The sequence below is a fragment of the Lottia gigantea genome (assembly GCF_000327385.1).
Source record: "Lottia gigantea unplaced genomic scaffold LOTGIsca_38, whole genome shotgun sequence".
NCBI classification, from domain to species: domain Eukaryota; kingdom Metazoa; phylum Mollusca; class Gastropoda; family Lottiidae; genus Lottia; species Lottia gigantea.
Window position 1 is genome coordinate 1598171 of NW_008709295.1, and position 23123 is coordinate 1621293.

The 23123-nt window shown below is 34.7% G+C and overlaps 3 protein-coding genes across 3 annotated transcripts; all 3 read left to right on the forward strand.

The window, feature by feature from the left end:
* Positions 1-4773: 4773 nt before the first annotated feature.
* LOTGIDRAFT_163186 (hypothetical protein) lies at positions 4774-8797 on the forward strand (the record flags this gene model as incomplete). The annotated part of the gene is made up of 3 exons (XM_009059247.1): positions 4774-5030; positions 5456-5490; positions 8655-8797. 3 exons carry the CDS (start codon positions 4774-4776, stop codon positions 8795-8797), a joined length of 435 nt encoding a protein of 144 aa, XP_009057495.1.
* Positions 8798-10161: 1364 nt separating this feature from the next.
* LOTGIDRAFT_163187 (hypothetical protein) lies at positions 10162-10709 on the forward strand (the record flags this gene model as incomplete). The annotated part of the gene is made up of 2 exons (XM_009059248.1): positions 10162-10306; positions 10513-10709. 2 exons carry the CDS (start codon positions 10162-10164, stop codon positions 10707-10709), a joined length of 342 nt encoding a protein of 113 aa, XP_009057496.1.
* A 10246-nt stretch (positions 10710-20955) lies between these two features.
* LOTGIDRAFT_163188 (hypothetical protein) lies at positions 20956-21933 on the forward strand (the record flags this gene model as incomplete). Its single annotated transcript, XM_009059249.1, has 1 exon — positions 20956-21933. One exon carries the CDS (start codon positions 20956-20958, stop codon positions 21931-21933), a length of 978 nt encoding a protein of 325 aa, XP_009057497.1.
* Positions 21934-23123: the final 1190 nt, after the last annotated feature.

Sequence of the window (23123 nt, forward strand, 5' to 3'; positions counted from 1 at the left end):
CAGGACAGGGCATGAGAAACGATGCGGTCGACGGCAGGTGATGATAAAGACTTGGTACGAATGGTGGTCAGCTTCTCTTGAAGTGTGGTTTGGTAATGGTCGATCAGGACCTGCGTAACCTTACAGAGCCATGTCCGATTGAGGGATCTAATATTCGCGTCGACAGCTGATGTTTTCATTGCTGGACGGATAAAACCATCCAACTCAGAGACTTTGCGTTTGAAGGTAAATGCTGGTTGGCCTTGCTGTTGAAGGGTAAGGATTGCCAAATGATGGAGGCACTGCAAAACTTGGAAGAACACCTTCACAAAGGGTTCTTCCTCCTTATGAGTGGGGACTGGTTGGCGTCGGTGGGCTGGTAGTCGTTTCTGTTGTTGGTCAGGTCGATGGTTACCTCTTGATTGGTAGGCTGTGTTGTAGGTAGGTCGGCGATGGGGTGGGATATAGCTGGATGGGTTGGTTGGTGGTCGGCGATTGGTAGGTGGTAGAGGTCGATGGAAGACAGGGCCGTTGTAGGGTACGTGATATTGGTTTGGTTGACGATTAGTGTTTCTATTTCTGGCTTCTTGCCAGTGGTTGTTGTAGTTGGGGAGCATAATGAAAATAACTTGGGGTTAGAAGGGAATGTACAGCGGATGTAATAGGAGGAAACTGTATATGCTAGCGTGAAAATGTTGGGATCAAATTATGCAAATAAGTCAAACTGGGTTTGGGGATATATAAAGCAAGATGAAAAATGCAAAAAAATATATATTTAGGTGATAAATAACGCTAACAATGATGTGAAAAAGTAAAACAAAAACGCAATTGACACGAACCACAAGATGGCGGATAATCCGCTACGTCCGGGACAAATTTGATCAGTTCAAATCTTGTATATTAATAATTCTGAAATGATGCAAACAGAATTTTTCAAATATCTATAAAATTCCGGAAGTGAAAATTTCAACTTTAGAAGCAAATGACGTCAAAACCGGAAGTGATAGAAAAATTTTAAAAACATTATTTTGTTCGTTATCAAAATGTCTAACTGCTTGCAAATTTTCAGATCGATTGAAATAAAATTGTAGAAGTTGAAAAAACCAGTAAAATTAAAACAAGAAAATTCAGCGACAAAAGTCAAAATCTTACATTTTTTAAAGGGTTATCCTTTAGCTACTACTAAAAAGTAACAGACAAAACAAAACTTTCGATGAAAAAATGATTCAGAATTGAAATAGTAATTCGAAAGTCATAATGACTGGCTACGTCCTACGTCATTTGTACATTTGTTAAATAATGTTGAAAATCATTAGATCATGAGATATTCGAAGTTATACGTTTTTAAGGCAGCGGTTACCGTCGGAAGATTATAGACACCGTATATTTACGCACAGTTACTATAGAAGTCAGCAATTCCAAGTGTGATCATGCACTTTAAGAATATATAAGATATTTTGTCGTATGTTAATTAGGTCACGTGACAGAGCTCTTCAAAGTTAAAATCGTGATTTTCAATTGCCTACAAAACTAGAAGTTAATGTTGCAAAACAAAGATGATGACATATTCGGATAGATCTCGTGTAAGGCTACAACTTTTGTGCTGGTCACAAGGTCACCACAGGTCAAATGTTTGGACAATATTGTAAAAAATCAACCGGAAATAACTTGAAAGCAAAATCGAAATTAAAAAATCTGCTCCCACACGATTGTTAGGAATCGTTCACTGACAATATAGACATTAAAATAATACAAATCCGATTAAACCCTGATCCCAAAAAGTACTTTTATAGACAATTTAGTCACCTCAAGATGGTGGCTGATCTAATACTTCCGGGACGAATTTTATCATCTTTGATCTAAACAATTCTAGCATGTTACAAAAAGAATTTTACAAATATCTATAAAATTCCGGAAGTTGCAATTCAACTTTAAGAGCAAATGACGTCAGTACCGGAAGTGATACAAAAATTTTGAGAAATGAATTTTGTTCGCAATCAAAATGTCTACCAACTCGTAAATTTTCAGATCGATGGAAATAAAATTGTAGAAGTTGAAAAACGTTGTTATTATTAAAAGAAAAAAAGTCAGCGACAAAAGTCAAAATCTACAATTTTTGAAAGTGCTATCCTTTATCCTTTAGCCATTACTAAAAAGTAATGAACAAAACAAAAATTTCGATCAAAAATAGATTCAGAATTGGAGCAGTAATTCGAATGACGTTATGGCTACGTCCTACGTCATTTCCGGTTGGGCAAAAATGCGTCATTTTACAATTAAACAACAACGACACGCACTTTAAGACAGATAATGATGTCAGTTAATGTGTGAAATAATGCAGTTTTGGCTGGGCACTCTGACCAGGATCGGGAAAAAAAAAACTAGAACCGTGGACGGTGCTCATGCAGTGCTCATCGGTGAAATGTTGCATTGAGTCACAGTGAGATTTCTTACTGAAAAAAAGCTTGTGAACATTCGGTAGTATAAAATCGATAAACGTTCGGTAGTGGAAAGACCCATGAATTTATACTATTCGGTATTAAAAGGTGTTATTATTCGGTAGTATAAAGTCGAATTTTCAAATGGGTGTAGAACCAGACGTTAACGATGCACAACAAAAATGGGAACATCTGTGGATAGATCTCGACAAGGGTAACGACTTTTGTTCTGGTCAAAAGGTCAACAAAGGTTAAATAAAAGAGATATGAGCCTTCAAAGTTTTGTAAATTGTTGTTTTCGAACCTCTGTAATAGCGGAAGTATGTGTCGGACATCAAAGATCAAAGTATGAATGGACATATGCCACCTCCACCCCGCAAAATTTGGCTATATCAATCATCATCTGTACAATGTTTAATTATGTTCAAAAATTCAAGCATCTACCATTATTACATCATGAGATATACTTTGTTTTTTCTTAGAGACTTAAGTTTATATGGCAAAAACCAATTTACGCACGGCTACTATAGAAGTCGGTACAAAATTTTAAAATTTTAAAAAGCGCAATTTTGATCAAATTATTATATGGAATATTGTTACACGCACACTGAATTAATATACAAAGACAAATAAACACTTTATATAGCATAAATAACAATATATACATAAAGGTTGACCAAGAGTATTTAGGACGCTAGTGGAATCGGGACGATTTGTGGTCGTCTCTTACACGAACAATACAAAATAAAACGAATATCACCTTATTATAAACCCTTTTAACTGACATAACTTTATCTATGGACACAGGAAAAGAAGATAAAAATTGAAATGATGAGGACATTCAATGTTTATAAGTCCTTTGAAAAATATACAGTTAATGGTCATGAGTTCAAGTAAACCATTTTAAAATAAAATACAGAACTCAACCTCACTTAAAACAATTATCAAAGAGGAAAATATACGTACTGATTAACATTTTGATATATAAAACCAGTTATTAAGATGCTTTAGTGTGAATAACCAAAACATCAACTCCTTTATAAATTGTGATGTATTTATGATATATTTTTATATATTTATGTTCATATTTATTATTTGTTATTAAAGACAGAATTGGGTTGAGTTTGTTTTATTTTAATAGGATGGTGGACAACACCTTTCTTATTTGATGCTACATACTTTTCTTTTTATATTATTTTTTTACATGAAAATTTGTACATATTTTTATTTATGTTGATTTCTGTTACATAGTAAGAGCTATAGTATGTATTTACTTTGCTTAATAAAAAAATAAATATACAATTGAGAGTAGTTCAATTAGTAAAGAAGAATTAGTCAAGTTTAATGATGACAGTGAATTAGAAAAAATTACTTACTAATATTAAAACCTATATTCAACAACAAGTAAAAATAAATCATAAATGCAACAACAATTAGCCGATGTTGGAGATAAAACTCAGTTACAAAATCTTAGTTTATTGATTTCTAAATTAGATGATAAGATAGCAAAACAAAAATTAGATACTAAACAGCCAAATGCTAGTGATATAAATGAAGATAACCTACAACAGTTTATTGATAACACTGAATTAGAAAAAGAAATAACTAACATTAAAACCTATATTAAAATTTATTTCGATCTGAAATAAATTACGTTATCATGGCACTGATTAAGGTCGTCTTTGTAGCTTTAGAAATTAGTTAACCTTAAATTCAAAGGGAAGTAACCACATATTCAAATCCAGAGTTATATCCCTTTATGAATGCCTAGTAATCGTTCTCTTTACCGTTAACCTACGCCCAGGACAGTCACGTTATAATAGCATAAGAAGAAATTCAGAATAATTTGTTAAATTTAACAAAATTATTGGCGTATTTCTTTTTATTGTACATAGACCATTTGAGTGGTGTTTACAAATAATTGTGACAAAATTTATTTAGTATTAGGGATCTGATGGCTGTGGATTGTTCTGAATACGGTTTTCTGAATGTCTCAACCCGACCATGTTTGCCCTGTACGGCTGTAGACTAGAACATCAGGGACAAATTCTAATTTTGGATTATTTTAGAACTAGAAGTCAAATATAATTTTGATGGTGACGACCCAAAAATATAACGATTAAGCCTTTAAAATAAATATTTCGAATTAAATACGGTAAGCTATCATTTTGAATAAAACTCCATAATCAATTTCCTACAATGCTTTAGTTTCAGATAAGATGTCTTCTACTAGATCGGGTAGAAAGAGGAAGTCTGGTAATAACTCCCTGACGACTCCTGTTAAATCTAAGAAAAAAGGGTCTCTACAAAGACGTCGAGTGATTCGAATGATAATCACGCCATTCATAGTAATAATATGCCTACGGAGGCTATGGATGATGATAATACAAATTTGGATTTGATTCCTAATAATGTGGATACACCTTCAAGTAATAGAACTACTGGTTTTAATTATAGATACGGGGAATCCAGCTCACAACACGCTGACGGCCATAATGTGGATAGCACAGGGGTCAGTTGGCAAGACACAGAAGGGGATTACCCTGCCTCTAAAGTCAGATCATGCTCAGACCAGTTAGGAATAAATGTATCTCAAATTAATAAACAAACAAGGTATATAATGGTCATTATGTAGATCTTTCGATATTTTTTGCTAGCCCGACTGATCCAGAAAATATTGAAAGAAAATTAGCCGTCCTTAAGGGTGAGATAGTTGCAATTCCAAAATCCAAAAAGAATCAAATTACGGACAATTCCACTACCGAGGTCCAAAGCCAAGAACAAAATAATTATAATAAAAGTTCTGAATAAAGGGTACAGCCCAATTAACGTAAATGTATTAGAAAAAGAGCTAGTGAAATATCCACATAGTAAAATTGTAAACGGATTTAAATGGGGTATTTCGATCAAATATGATGGTCCTCATGAAGCTGTTGACTCTAAAAATCTGAAATCTGCTTATGATTAAAAGTGAACAGTGAAATATTAAAAGGTAGAATATCAGGCCCTTATTGTGTAAAACCTATAACTAATTAAAGATTATCTCCGATAGGAATTATACAAAAATCCGACGGTAAGTCATGGCGACTAATAATGAATTTATCACACCCTCATAATACCAGTGTCAATGATTTTATCCCGCCAGAATACAGTAGTGTGCAATATACCAAATTTGATTCGGTTATAAATATGATAAATGGTTTAGGTAAGGGGGCTAAAATCGCAAAAATAGATATCAAATCGGCATTAAGATTATGCCCTGTCAGACCTGAGGATTTTGAACTTCTGGGTTTCAAGATTGGGGATTCTTTTTAAACGCCCCCATGAAATGGGGGCGTATATTGCCGTCACCTCGTCCGTCGGTCCGTCCGTCCGTCCACAATTGCTCGTAAACACTCTACAAGGCACAATTCTTGACTTGTTATCACCCAAGGATGAACCCTATTGAAAATCAGACGAATCGAAAAATATTTACTATGAGTTATTGCCCTTGTTCTTGAAATGCTCGTAAACCCTCTAGAAGGTGCAATTCATGACGGATTTTGATGAAACTTGGTATGAGTGTTCGTTATCGCCCAAGGATAAACCCTATCGAAAATCAGAAAAATTGAAAAATATTTAGTATGAGTTATTGCCCTTGTTCTTGAAAACGCGTTCAATTTTAGCTTGTAAACACTCTAGAAGGCACAGTTCTTGATGGATTTTGACGAAACTTGGTGTGAGTGTTTGTAATCACCCAAGGATAAACCCTATCGAGAATCAGAAAAATATTTAGTATTAGTTATTGTCCTTGTTCTTGAAAACGCGTTCAATTTTTAGCTCGTAAACACTCAAGAAGGGACAATTCTTGACGGATTTTAACGAAACTTGGCATGAGTGTTTGTAATCACCCAAGGATGAACCCTATTGAAAATCAGAAGAATCGAAAAATATTTAGTATTAGTTATTGCCCTTGTTCTTGAAAAGGCATTAAATTTTTAGTTTGTAAATCCTCTAGAAGGGACAATTCTTGATAGATTTTGACAAAACTTGGCATGAGTGTTTGTTATCACCCAAGCCCAAGGATAAACCCTATTGAAAATCAGAAAAATCGAAAAATATTTAGTATGAATTATTGATCTTGCTCTTGAAAACGAGTTTTTAGCTTGTAATCACTCTAGAAGGCACAATTCTTGACGGATTTTGATGAAACTTGGTGTGAATGTTCGTAATCACCCAAGGATGAACCCTATTGAAAGTCAGAAGAATTGAAAAATATTTAGTATGAGTTACTGCCCTTGTTCTTGAAAGCGCTTTCAAATCTAGCTCTTAAACACTAAAAGGCATGATTGTTGCTGGATTTTGACAAAACTTGCTTTTATTATTTAGTCCCGCGCTGAAGATTGAATATTTGCCTACTAAAGTTTTCATGAGCTAAAAATTGAACACGTTTTCAAGAACAAGGGCAATAACTCATACTCAATATTATTCTTTATCGCCCTAAAGAGTTCAAAAGAAGTGTATGACTGAAGGTTGAATATTTCATACTGGTGATTGTTACTGTAATGCTGAATATTTTTATTCAAAATCAGGGGGGGGGGGGGAAATCGACAAATCGACAAATGCCTACCAATGGGCTGCTCAAGTTCATGTGCAATATTTGAAAAGTTTTCTACTTTTTTGGAGTGGCATCTAAATTTTAAAACGGGTTTGAATTCAATGGCTCACTATTTAGATGATTTTTTGTTTGCCGGAAGATCAAAAACATTTGATTGTGAACTCCTCATGTCGACTTTTGATCACATGTGCCATAATCTAGGTGTACCAATCGCTGATGAAAAAACAGAAGGTCCAGTAACGAAATTAATTTACCTTGGGTTGGAAATAGTGGTTCGCATTCCATCTAAACATATAAAATCATTATTGCTAGTAATTTAAAATTTGCTTAAACATAAAAATACCTCCCTTAAATCACTTCAGTCAATAGCAGGATCGTTCAATTTTTGTACCAGAGTAATAACTGAGGCTAGAGCCTTTAATAGGCGTTTCTATGATGCTATGTGTGGTATTAAAAAGAAACACTACCATATTCGCGTTAACCTCGGTATGGAAGAAGATCTTCGTATGTGGCGCCAATTTTTGTCGAATTTCAACGGTCTTTGCTTTTTTCAAAATACTAAGTGGATTAATAATCAACAATTACCCATTCACACCGATAGCGCAGGTGGAGCAGATCTAGGTTGTGGTGCTTTATTTAACTGTCGCTGGGTTTTTCTCCAGTGGCCATCGAATTGGCGTAGTAAACATTTTCTTCGGGATATATCTTTTCTTGAGCTCGTACCTATAGTTCTAGCCCTTTATATTTGGAGGGAAAGTATAAAAAACAATATAATAATATTTTGGACAGACAACGAGGGGCTGGTATCATAAAGAAACAGACCTCCAAGTCTAAATATGTAATGACTTTAATTCGAAAATTAGTCTTAATTTGCATGCAAAACAATATTTTATTTAAAGCACAACATATTGAAGGTTCTTCTAACGAAATATGTGATTCTATTTCTCGAAAACAGTGGAACAGACTTCGGCAATTGCTGCCCAACGCAGATTCAACTCAGAACCTTTTATCAACTTTGAAGTATAAAGACTTTTGGCCGAAGCAACATTTAACATGAAAAAGGCTTATGAGACAGGGTTACAAAACTCCAATAAATGTCCTTGATTTTGAGGATGTAAAACTAAATGTCTCAGGAGCTAAGAAAACGGTAATGTTAAGAGTACGCATGTCTCAAACTGATCAGTTGGGGCAAGGAACAATTCTGTCAATTGAAGAAGGCGATTCTATGTTATGCTTGGTTAAGTCTATTTCAGAATACTTGTCTGTTAGGCCAAATATTAAGGGTCAATTTTTCTGTCATTTTGGAGGAAAACCCTTGATTCGTTTTCAATTTTCTAGTGTTTTAAATAAAGCTACTACCACCTTAGGACTTGACCAGTCAAGATTTAAAGCCTATTCCTTTAGAAATGGGGCGGTCACGTCGGCATCTATGGCAGGTTTTAGTGAGGATGAGATCAAATTCATGGGCAGGTGGAAATCTGACGTAGTCAAGACTTATATTCGCATACCGTCCAAAAGACTAATTACATACTAAAGAAAAGGGACATGTACGCCATTTTGGGAGGTTGAGTTGAGTCTTCAGAGGTACTACAAAAGTACCAAAATTGCATTGATTTCTTCAATGATGTTGTTTATTTCAGTCATACCCAAGACAGTCTTGATTGTTGGTTCGTCTTTGGTTAACCATGCGGTTATGGCGGCACGACAGTCTTCTCATGGGTTGAATATGGGTTTAAATGCTAAAGTATGGTGGCAGGGAACTTCAGCTTTACGCTGGATCTAACTGGTTCCCAAGTTAAAGCATCTTCTAAATTTTGTTGTTTCAAGCGTCGTTTTTTGATATATTTGAACTGTATATGCGTTGTTGTTGAATTATTTGAACTGTATATGCGTTGTCACTGAAATAATTTCAATTTTATGCGTTGTTATTGTATTGATAATTTCAATTTTATGCGTTGTTATTGTATTGATAATTTCAATTTTATGCGTTGTTATTGTATTGATGTTTATTATATTTGTGCGTTGTTATCTAATTACTTGAAGTGTATATCCGTTGTTATTGAATTATTGGAAATGTTTTACGCGTTGTTAATGAATTACTTTAAATATTACTCTTGTTTCCGTTGCATTTACATGATTATATTCGTATTCTCACGTACGCTTCCACCAAAATTTTTGTATTGAGTCGTACCTAAAGTGTTGGCGGTGAACGTCTCTGTCGTTCATGTGGCGATTACGCGTACTAGTGATCGTTTTTGAGCATCAAATATTCTATAGAAACATTAATTTACTGAACGTCTGAAACCGAACAGAGTTCAATATGACGTTTCAATTATTCTTGGTCGCCCATATACCGTTTAGGTCGGCGACAACTCACTTTGTAACGGAATTTCTATAGCTGCGGCCTACAACGCCAACCTTAATAAAAAAATTACCCAGAATTCTATTGTGTGTTTTTTGTACATCAATGTCCAATGATAATAAAAATTATTTCAATCTGAAATAAATTACGTTATCATGGCACTGATTAAGGTTGGGTGTTGTCGTCTTTGTAGCTTTAGAAATAAGTTAGTCTTAAATTCAAAGGGAAGTTACCACATATTAAAAACCAGAGTTATATCCCTTTATGAATGCCTAGTAATCGTCTCTTTACCGTTAACCTACGCCCAGGACAGTCACGTTAATAGCATAAGAAGAAATTCAGAATAATTTGTTAAATTTAACAAAAAAAACCCTACCCTCCCACCGCCTATTAGGAATGGAATCTGCTTTTGTTTTCCAATTTATATTTACAGGTGATAATAGAAGTGTTTAATTTGCCAGCCGAATCCTGAAATGGTAATTCTACTCCAACCTGTCGCAGCTATATATATTGTTCTGTATTGTTGGTATAATTTATGAAAGGCGATTACGCGTACTTGTGATAGTTTTTGAGCATCAAATATTCTATAGAAACATTAATTTACTGAACGTCTGAAACCGAATAGAGTTCAATATGACATTTCAATTATTCTTGGTCGCCCGTATACCGTTTAGGTCGGCGACAATTCACTTTGTAACGGAATTTCTATAGCTGCGGCCTACAACGCCAACCTTAATAAAAAAAAAAAATTACCCAGAATTCTATTGTGTGATTTTTGTACACCAATGTCCAATGATAATCAAAAACATTTGGCGAATGTATTAGATAAATCTCAGTTACAAAATCTTAATCTATTAATATCTAAATTAGATGATAAGATTGTAAAACAAATATTAGATGTTAAACAACTAATAGATAATATTAAACTAGGTATAAATGAAGATAGATTACAACATGAATTAACTACTCTAGAAACTAAATTTATTGATAATAGTGAATTAGAAAAAAGAACTTTTATTCAACAATAAATACAAAATATTGATGATTGCGAAATTAAAACCTATATTCAACAACAAATACAAAATATTGATGAAAACTCAGTTACAAAATCTTAAGTTAATTGATTTCTAAATTAGATGATAAGATAGCAAAACCAAAATTAGATGCAAAACAATTAATAGATAATATTCCACCAGGTATAAATGAAGATAGATTACAACAGGAATTAACTACTCTAGAAACTAATATTAAAACTTATATTCAACAACAAATACAAAACATTGATGATGGTGATATTCAACAACAGTTAACTAGAATTAATAACGAAGTTTAAAACAGGAAAGAGCGTTTAAGTATTAAATAAAAAAAAAATCAATCAAATGACATTCAAATTGAAATTGTAAAAGTAAATGAAAATTTATGATAAATTGATAACCCTTTGAATATGATAATAAAGAAGGTGAAAAGTATAGATTTGCTGCAAAAACTGAGGGACTTTTATATGGCACCAGCAGATTTAAAGCTATTGCTAAGAAAATCCTATCGATAGCAGAAATTATGAATGTTAATAATACTAAAATGGTTATTTCCTTTTACATTTAAAATAAAATCAGTAATTATTTCTCAAAATGTTTTTGTGTCTCCATTCAATAATTTACGTTTTTGATAGAGATTTTGAACTATATCAAATCATGAGAAGTATAGTATCTGTTATGTACTGATTGTTTTTAGTTTACTATCAACAATATTATCATTTAAGTTCTTATTTTTTGAATATGCAACTATCATCTTTTAAACCTAAATTGCTTTCCAATAGTAACAGTGAGTGACAGTCAATAGTGTAATTAGCACTCCAATATTTACTTTAGGGCGCCAATAGTAAAATTAGGGCTCCAATAGTGAAATTAGAACTCCAATAGTGAAACACATTGATTTATTATATCCGCCTTTTCCTTATGTACGCCTATTCCACTTTGTGCCAAGGACCGCATTTTGGCATCTAATATCTTTCGCAGTGGTAAAAAGTTGAAATATGTATTAGAATTAATATTTCGGCCATTTTCTCTCATGAAATACTGTATAAACATTAATATTTTCGGGAATTGTATTCCCTTGATAATCGCCACCTCTTTGATTTTTCACTTCCGTCACAAACAATAATAATTGATCACACAGGTCATTGTCATTCAGTTCCAAAAGTTTTTCACCGATATTATTTCGACACTAAACATGGTGTTACCAATCGCTCTTTTCTTGGAAGCAAGGTCATACACTGTTTATGTACCGTTAGTTTTGTCATATAATACAACGCACTGGACGCATGGGACTCAATAGAACCGCTTGTGCGTCGATAGTTATTTCCACAAAAGATTCGCCCTTAAGAGCATTTCTTTGTCGCGAGCCTTTTGGTCTCTAGCAATGTTCTTACATTCTATGTGGTGATAGTAATGTTCATCCTCGATGTTTTCAACATCATGAGCACAACACAGATTGCACTGTTTATGCCGTCAAATACATACTTAAAGGATGTTCATTATGGCAGTTTTGAGTATACAAGTTATATAAGCTCATGAAAGTGGGATGTTAGTTTCGGTAAGCTCTCGAGGAAACGCACAACATTACGATACGTCTCACTATCTTTATCAATTGGGCTCTTCCTAACTCTTTTGGGTCGAGGGTGTATGGCAATAGCTGCAATAACATCAACCCACTTAAATAGTTCGCTCACCAATACATAGGGTTCCCAGAAACATGTTCTGGCCAACAGGGATTTTTTTGGAAGTCACTCTGGTCAACTTCAATATTAGATGTTCTCTCTCTTATCTCGCGACGCTCAACTAAACTATTAATAAATACTTTCTTCTCATCCCAGGTCACAGCCGACAATGTGTCAAACATATGCCGCCGATCTTGATCGGCAAGATCATAACATTGCTTTCGCCCTCGATCATTTTGATACAACTTAGGTCAGTTCCGAGGCTGAATACACCTTGTGTTTCTTTTGCCTGCACGTGCTGAATTATATGCTTTACCAGTAATTCGTAAAGCCTTATCTTCATTTCTCTTCCAATTTTCAGGATCTGCTCCACCCCTTTTTGCAGTAGTCCAATGTACCAAAGAACCTCTACATATGTGTCCCCGGTTGTGGAAATGGTTTGAAATGGAATAGGACATAACGGAGAGTGAGATTAAAGTGACACAATAGAATCTAAGTAAAGGTCTGTGTTAGAAGATCAGAGAAGACTGTTTTTGTTATGTTATTTGTAAATATGATATAATTTTATGGTTTGAATGCTGAATACAGTGCGGGGATGAACTTGATACGAAAAATTATAAAACGTACGCATTTCGGAGAAAATACTGTAGGTTTGGGATTAGTAATTTACATTTTGAAATCATTGCCTGATTCCTGTCGCATAGTTCAAAATAGTCCTTGATACAATTATCGTCTTTCAGATTATGTCTAACAAATGTAAAGAAATGGGCATTGTAATTGTTATAGGCGACCTAAATGCACTAACTGCTAATAATGACGACTTTATTAGGGATGACATGTTACCTAAAACAATGGCACAGATATTGTTTAATATATTTGTAATTAAGAATGCAAAGCGTCATAACGAGTGATTTGTTTCGATCTGTTGAGATTTTACTACCAAGACAGCAGGACCAGTTCTGATTGGACAATATTTATCTATGACTGCGTAATTTCTCTCACATGAAATACCACGGTCTCATGGAAGTATGACGAATAGGGGTATATGAATGACCTATAGCAACATTTAAATAATTGTAAATCTTTGAAAATTCCCGATGTATTTTTATTTTTACTTTGTTAAATTCTTTGTATAGATACAGTAGTAAATGGGATATAAAAGTTAATATAACAAAAAGTAAGATTGTAATCTTTAGAAATGGTGGCAAGATAAGGGGGAATGAACAGTGGTCTTTAAATGATATAAAACTTGACCTGGGAGTCTTGTTCAATTTTAACGGGAAATTTCTTGAGACGCAGCAACACATAGCCGACCAAGGTAGAAAGGCATCAGAGACTATTATGAAAGTATGTAAAGAAAATCATTTAAACGTCGAAACCTGGGGCCTGGTTTTCGAAAGTATCGTAAGATACGTCATAAGATATATCTTAAGACAAATTGACTATCATACGACATGTAATATAATGTAAATCAAAGCTTACGATAGTCATACCTGAGATGCTCTTATGGCTGTCATAAGTGATAACATTTACTATAAATAGAATTATAGGAAATAAAAGTTATAGTTATTACTTACAAAATATATTATCAACATTAAATTTTATATGAAAATGAATTAAAATCGTAGTTTGATCATTTGTTTGAATTTAGTTTGTATATTTATTATACTTTTACATTCTTGAACTATTTATTATCTTACATGATGTGTTTGTTATCTAAATGTGAATACTTTTAAGATGTGAGACATCGAGTACATGTAACTGCGTAACGAAATGCTCGTACAAATACTTTGAGAAAGTACTATATAAGGATAGAAATAAAACATTTATATTAAATACAAATCATGAGTAAGAGAAGAAGTCCGAACTTTACATTGCAGGAGATTCAAATTTTGATAAGACGAAGTGGAGAAGAATAAGTCCTTACTTTTCAGCCAACACAGCAATGTAGTAACAAACAGTGCTAAAAACTTTATACTCCATATTTGAATCGCAAACTGCTTGAACATTAATAGAATGGTAGCTTTTTCTATTTACATAAAGATGTTCATCCTCTGTTGGAAAGAAATAAAATGCATTAAGGAGCATCAGCACCAAACGGGCTATATAGCTCCAGAATACGTTAAAATAATGAAAAAACTAAAACAATAAAACACCTATCAATCTCACAAAAAGGTCACATAGTGAAACCAAAAACCAAAACCAAAAAAAAAGATAAAAACCATATCACAGAAACAGTCATTTAATGACTATAAAAACACTAAAAACAACACCACAGGCAACACATCACATGGTGGTATTAAAAACAAACAAAATATTTAAAACAAACAATGACTAATCTATTTAAAATTTAAAATATAGACCGACTTTTTTTAAAAAAGGCACGACCTTCTCATAAAAAGAAGATTGCGCAAATAATTGATGTAAAGATCCATCCCATGTTGGAGCTTTTATACGTATACAATGGCACCGACTACACTTGGAAAGTCTGTTTTTTCATGATAACCTCTCATTATGTTGCGAAGTCCAGCTTGGTCAGTTGGCATCTTTATATAGTCATTACAAACCCTCTTAAAACATGCAGTTACATCACGTGTTATTTTAGATACACTTGGTCTAGATATGTTATGGACATCAGATTGACCATCTGAAAGCTTCCAGAGGCATAAAATCTGAGTGCAACCATTATTTGGAATGAGACTGGAAAGGCACGAGATCTTGCTGTTGACCTTGCTAGGGCTGTTTGGAACATTCTACATAAATCTAGTATCATTGGACGTGAAAGTCTATATCTACATACTATTTGTTCATTATCTATGTAGTCTAGTGGGTTATTTCTGTCCCGAAATACTCTGTTTCGGCGTACGTTTTCAGCTCGTTGTCGAATGTGCATGTAAACAGCAGCCATATTTTTTATTCACGTGATATCGAAGCTATTATGATAATCATAAGTCCATTATAACTTTTATGATAATCATAAGACCATCTTAAGACAGGTCGAGAGGTGTCTTAAGATTACGATGAAATTTATGATTTATCGTAACTTATGACACTTTCGAAAACCTATCTAACGACTATGATATGTCGTAAGACCCTCTTAAGACGTGTCTTAGTCGTAAGATACTTTCGAAAACCAGGCCCCAGGTTTTCAGTTTTAATACATACATTTAACATTGAAACCAGGTTTTCAGTTTTTAATACATACATTTCGAGTATTTTAAACTATAGCGCAGAAGCAGCAGCAAAAGACATTGCAAAATTACATTTAAACTTTTTGAAAAGATACCAGAATCATGTATCTATTTCAAAATAACTGTCACATTTAAGATTACAATCTCAACATTTTCAATATGGTATTTGTATCTTATAAAAATTATATTAAATTATAATGTTTTATTGTTGTTGGTTTATTTGGTTTTTGTATTTATCATTTACTTCCTCTCTTATCCATGTATTTTGTTTTGTTTTTGTATTTGTATCTCACTCTCCTTTCGTTGTATATTATACCTTTCTGTACTTGTGTATATATCCTTTATATATCTGATGAACCAGTGGTTCAAAGAAATAAAGAATTGAATTGATTTTTGATTTTATTGTGTCTAGACTAAAGAATTTCAATTATCATATTTATACCGTCTTAAGACGATTGAGAATTAGGATATATATATATATTCATTATAGTGTCTGTGTGTTTGTGTGCCAAAATCGTTTCAGCACGAAAATCCTGTCCCCAGATATCGAAAGTGAAATAAGGATGGGATTACAGACACGGCTTTGGTCATGGTCTGGAATACAACAAAAACGCAATTAAGTAGACATATGAGATGTTGGATATATTGTAGTTGGATGTTTTTTAATAGGCCTGTATTGATTAAATGTCCGCGAAAAAATGTGCAACGTGTCCCTGTAGTTAAAAACTAACGCCGTACCTCGTTTGCAAATGGTCACACAAGACGGCACTGGTGTTATATCCGCAAACTCATCGGCTAGAACTTCTGGAGTTATAATCAATTTTGGGTAATGCGTGCAAATTGCGTTATTTTAATCTACAAATATTTTAATTCAAGAACATTAAATTTAATTCTGTAACAAAACAATACAGAATTTATTTGCTCCAACACTGCAATTGCGCGAAACCGTGCAGTACTAATTTTATGACTTATTGAATTTCAAACAACAGAAAGAAACCAATGTAGAGACCTTTTATGAAAAAATTTCAAATTCTTACAATTCAACGGTTTCGTTCCGAAATTTAATAATCCATTGTACTAAAAATGTCAATTTTCACGCCATATGATGGCCAAATGGTGCTGATGTGACCTCTCGTCCAATTTCAAAAACTTTTTTTAATAGCTCGAATTTGATGGTTTTATTTCTGCAATGCAATGTCATTTGTGTTTAAAAAGATAAAGTCAATCAAGTTCTTTGGATATTCCCCTGTAATAATCTTCATGATCTTCTCACTGCTCTTTTTCCTGGTCCATAGGGATTAAGGATGTGTTGTCTCGCTGAAAAAAAGGTGAGATTGTTTCATTGTCATTGTTTGATATTGAATTACACATGAAATAGACACATTATCGCTCAAGATACAACCACTAGAGCATTCGGTTGGCAATACGAGGCTTTTCAGTAAACGATTGAAGTAGCGGTAGTATTGCTGTTTTGGGAAATACACAATACAAAGAGAACGTGGCGTGGACGCGAAAACTGGTGTATTTTTCAGAATAATTTGACGCATAGCTGTAGGCCAGCAGCATTTGCGTAAGATTTTAATTCATTCGCCGTATTGTATCCGATTTGTAGGATTTTAGTGTCTTTTAAAACTTTGTAACTTTATAAAACTTTGTATGTTACAATTTCGCCCCTCCCCCCCCAAAAAAAAAGAAATTTATGGGTTAAAAAGTTTCATAATTCGATTAAATTGTTTTCTGACAAACCATCCACTTATCGTTAAAGAAAGAACATCAAGTACATTCTAATCTTGAAAGCAATATAAGTTAAAAGTTTTTGATACACAGAAATCATACAAATCGAAAAATAAATGCGTAACTTAAATTTTACGTAAACGCGCCCCTCTAAAATAACGGCTTATGCACCACCACTTGAATATTTCCTCTTGAATGGTTTGAGATGTATATTGTTAGATATAATATATCTAGTTTTTGTAGTCAAAACCAAATTTTTTTTCTGAATGAAAATTTAGAATTTTTTAATCGCATCAATGGAACACAGATAAAAAGAAAACCCGGGGTAACTCGGTACACAAATATGCTCTCACACCTCCAAGCCAATTTTTCTTGCATATTATGTCGATTCATGCAAATATTTCATTTTGTATATTCATTTTCGATTCCAGCACATTTTAAAATGTTCGGTCAAAACAGAAATACTTTAACCTTTTAAGTTTGTGCAATAACTATTGAATAAAATGGATTTAGATTTTTTGATTTACAATATAACGTTCATTCATGGATGAAAATAAACAATTTCACCAAGTGTCGGTGGAGAATTGTGCTTCTAGAGTGTTTATAAATTGAACGCGTTTCCACGAACAGGTGCAATAACTCATATAGAATAAATATTTCAATTTTTATTTTATTTTATATAGGGTCCAATGTCCATCCTTGGAGGCGATTACAAACACACACACCATGTTTTGTGAAAATCCTTCAAGAATTATGCCGTCGAGAGTGTTTACGAGATAAAGATTGAACGCGTTTTCAAAAAATGGGCAATATTTTTCAATTTATCTGATTTTTAATATGGTTCATCTTTCGGCGATTACAAACGCCCACACTAAGTCTCGTCAAAATAAGTCAAGAATTGTGCCTTAAGAGCAATTGTGGGCGGCTTTCAGCGCTTACTTTAAATAAAAACCGGCTTTAAGCTAGCTGAACGCAAAAATGTAACGGTTCAGCTATTTGTTGTCCAGTTGAAACCCACGAAAGCTAGCTTAAAGCCGGCTTTCCCCTCAATGGAAACACAGTTAGTGTGTAATGTAAACGTTAGGGTGATTTCGATTGGAGCTCGAAGTTCTTGAGTCACAACCGCACTGTAACATTTTCTTACGCCTACGTGTGACGTAATACTTGACCCAGTTTCGGACATTTGCTATATGGAGAGTGGAACACGAGTTAATAACTCGACCTGCAAACTGATAATATGTATGTCATTTCTCCATTAATGGATATATATTTGAGAGAAGAGACCGCCCCAATCAACGAGGTGAAGGTCAGATAATAACAATAAAAATTGTATCAATTATGATAGACTAACTACTTGTGAAAATTAGGCAATACCCCGCTAAAACATACGCGCATGTTTTAAATCCGACCGGATTATTTTAACGGTATAAAATTCTTAACTTGATTCAGGACGGTACTGGTCATGACCTAATGCGCCAGATATATGCCGTTTTTTGACAATTTTTTTCACACGAATTTGCCTTCATTTCGTGAATTTTTCCAGACCCCGCATTTAAAGCATACGTGCATGGTTTCCCGGTACTATATATAGGAGACGGACGACAAAACAAAGTTATATTATATTGCGACTTGGGAAGGAGAACCACGAGGAAGGGTCATATTTAGGTAAATGAGAGAGGAAAAAGGGCTGAGGATGTTTTTGGGGGAAACAATTTTAAAAATTTGCCGTTTTGACAAATTTTTTTCTCATGAATTTACCTTTATATCGTGAATTTTACCCCCACATTTGAAACATACGTGCATGGTTTCCCGGAACTATATATACGAAACGGATGGTATAAAGCAATATTATATATGGCGCTGTACCTGGTTTAAAATAGCTTGCCAGACAAGGTAATATACGCCCACTGGCAGCTTTGATTTTGAATAAAAATATTTAGCAGTACAGTAACAATCACCAATATGAAATATTCAACCTTCAGTCATACATTTCTTTTGAACTCTTTAGGGCGATACTGAATAATATTGAGTACGAGTTATTACCCTAGTTCTTGAAAACGTGTTCAATCGTTAGCTCGTAAAAACTCTAGAAGACAAATCTTCAATCTTTACCTCGGTACTGCATAATAAAACCTAGTTTTGTAAAATCCAGCAAAAATCATACCCTCTAGAGTTTTAACGAGCTACAAATTGAACGAGTTTTCAAGAACAAGGGCAATAACTCATACTAAATATTTTTCAATTTTTCTGATTTTCAATATGGTTTATCCATGGGTGATAACCAACACTCACACCAAGTTTCCTCAAAATCTATCAAGAATTGTGCCTTCTAGAGTGTTTACAAGCTAAAACTGGGCGCATTTTCAAGAACAAGGACAATAACTCATACTAATTATTTTTCGATCTTTCTGATTTTAAATAGGGTTCATCCTTGGGTGATAACAAACACTCACACCAAGTTTCATCAAAATCCGTCATGAATTGCACCTTATAGAGTGTTTATCAGCATTTGAAGAACAAGGGCAATAACTCATACCGGTACTAAATATTTTTCGATTTTTCTGATTTTCAATAGGGTTCATCCTTAGGTGATTACAAACAACCATACCAAGTTTCGTCAATAATTGTGCCTTGTAGAGTGTTTACGAGCAATTGTGGACTGACGGACGACGGACATGGGTGACGGAAATATACGTTCCACATTTCATGTGGGCGTATAAAAAATTAACTTGTGATATCACGAAATATTGAATACTATTGAAAAGTACTTGCAAAATATTGTCTACAAATGTTTATTTATTTTCATTTATCTATTTAATGTTTGAAGATAGTTTGCCAGGCAAGGTAATATACGCCCACTGGCAGCTTTGATTTTGAACATAATATTTAGCAGTATTTAGGGCGATACTGAATAATATTGAGTATGAGTTATTGCCCTAGTTCTTGAAAACGTGTTCAATCTTTAGCTTGTGAAAACTCTAGAAGGCAAATATTCAATCTTCAGGACTGAATAATAAAACCATGTTTTGTCAAAATCCAGAAAGAATCATGCCTTTTAGTGTTTAAGAGCTAAATTTGAAATCAGTTTCAAGAACAAGGGCAATAACTCATACTAAATATTTTTCAATTCTTCTAATTTTCAATAGGGTTCATCCTTGGGTGATTACGAACATTCACACCAAGTTTCATCAAAGTGATTACATGCTAAAAATTGAACGCGTTTTCAATAGCAAGGGCAATAACTCATACTAAATATTTTTCGATTTTTCAGATTTTCAATAGGGTTTATCCTTAGGTGTTAACAAGACGCATGCCAAGTTTCGTCAAAATCCGTCAAGAATTGTCCCTTCTAGAATGTTTACAAGCTAAAATTTTAACGCGTTTTCAAGAACTAGGGCAATAACTCATACTAAATATTTTTCAATTTTCTGTTTTTCAATATGGTTTATCCATGGGTGATAACCAACACTCATGCCAAGTTTCGTCAAAATCCGTCAAGAATTGTGCCTTCCGGAGTGTTTAAACAAACTAAAGATAGCTTGCGATGCAAGGTAACATACGCCCACTGGCAGCTGTCAGAAATGATAAAACAGTCTTTAGTGACTAAAGTACGAATTTTCTCATATTGAAGAAATTATTTATGCTGAATAATTCCACATAACCATTCCTCGACACTTGAAAAAGGATAATATTTCGAAAACCGGTTCGTGTCAATTGCGTAAGTTTTTGTTTTACTTGTTATAATTTTTCACATCATTGTTAGCGTTATTTATCACCTAAATATATATTTTTTTGCATTTTTCATCTTGCTTTATATATCCCCAAACCCAGTTTGACTTATTTGCATAATTTGATCCCAACATTTTCACGCTAGCATATACAGTTTCCTCCTGTTACATCCGCTGTACATTCCCTTCTAACCCCAAGTTATTTTCATTATGCTCCCCAACTACAACAACCACTGGCAAGAAGCCAGAAATAGAAACACTAATCGTCAACCAAACCAATATCACGTACCCTACAACGGCCCTGTCTTCCATCGACCTCTACCACCTACCAATCGCCGACCACCAACCAACCCATCCAGCTATATCCCACCCCATCGCCGACCTACCTACAACACAGCCTACCAATCAAGAGGTAACCATCGACCTGACCAACAACAGAAACGACTACCAGCCCACCGACGCCAACCAGTCCCCACTCATAAGGAGGAAGAACCCTTTGTGAAGGTGTTCTTCCAAGTTTTGCAGTGCCTCCATCATTTGGCAATCCTTACCCTTCAACAGCAAGGCCAACCAGCGTTTACCTTCAAACGCAAAGTCTCTGAGTTGGATAGTTTTATCCGTCCAGCAATGAAAACATCAGCTGTCGACGCGAATATTAGATCCCTCAATCGGACATGGCTCTGTAAGGTTACGCAGGTCCTGATCGACCATTACCAAACCACACTTCAAGAGAAGCTGACCACCATTCGTACTAAGTCTTTATCATCACCTGCCGTCGACCGCATCGTTTCTCATGCCCTGTCCTGGGCCCGTCGCTCCTATGGAAAACGTCTCACTCAAGCTGTAATTTCCAAATTCTACCAAACAATCAACGAAACAAAACTACCAACTGAAATGGACACTACACCTGCACCATCTAGAGCTACCACGCTGCCGAACCAAACCCCTAAACGAGCCCGAAGTTCACCTACTCCTAGTCCAGCAGACATAGGTAAACGCTCGCGTAGAGAGGGCACACCTCTTCTCTTTTCACTTTCAGACTCGTCTTCCCCTTCCACACCATCTGAATCTTCACCACGTGATCCAGGATCCGCCAACCTTTCTTCCTTCTGTGCGTTTTTGGACCAGCAAACCACCCCTCAGTCTCCATCCAAGTCGAGACATGTATCCAGACCTTCCCCTCCTTGAACCAGATCCCAGTCCGTTCCCAATGCTACAATTCTAACAACTACCAAACCAGTACCAATCACACCGTCGACGACCATTATATCCGCTACCAAACCGTATTATCACCAAACCAAGGACAAATCATTATGGAAACTACCTGCTCTAAAGAAATCAACCTTAATAATTGGATCATCTAACCTGAATCGAATTACCAAAACCAGTTCGGACACCGAAATACATTCTTACCCCGGTGCCCAAATCCATCACATACAGTCAATCCTGGAATCATACGACCATGATCCCAAACCTACTACCATTATTCTTCATGTAGGCCTCAACAACCGTGATCAGATACCAAAGACCTCCTTTAACCAAGCCCAGAAATTAATCGCCACAGCCAACAAAACCTTCCCAAACTCCAAGATCCTCTTCACATGTATACCCAGTTCAAATAAAATCTCGAAGAAAGCACAACAGAACCTCAGCACCCTCAACAACATGATGATGGAGTCCAGTATCAACAGCGCAACAATCTTACCACCCTACGAAACAGTTGATAATCTTCATTGGTCTCCAGAAACAGCAAACAGCATTTATTTGTTTTGGATACACCAGCTTCAAGCATCGAGTAAGTCTTTAAACTAATTACTGGGGATAAAAATACTGAGAGGCCACCGCTAGGCCAAACTGTAGTTAACTTGGGCCGCAAAATTCTCACACCCCTTCAGCATTCAATCTTAGACCGTGGACTTAAGTTTATTCTCACACCAAAGATAGCTAACTTGAATTATCTCCGACCATCCATTGAACGATTTCAACGAAATCTTAGCTGCACATATTTTTTTCGAAACCACCCCCCACGTGGTGCTAGAACAATGTTTATTCCTAAATCCACGTGGACACCCCCTCAGGCCGCCATCCATTCTGAAATATTGAAAGCATTTGCTAGTATGAATAGTCAAACAGTGAACCTTTCCATAACACACGAAAAGCCTAATCTCACACGAGTGGAACGTGAAGCGTTAAACTTACTTAAGAAAGACGATAGCATTGTTATTAAAAAGAGTGACAAAGGTTCATGTTGTGTCATTCTGAATAGGGAGGATTACGTTTCAGAAGCAGAGAATCAACTGAATAATTCTAAACATTATGCCATTTTACCGAAACCAATTTTCAAAGAAACTGCTAACATGATTAATAATATTCTTGCC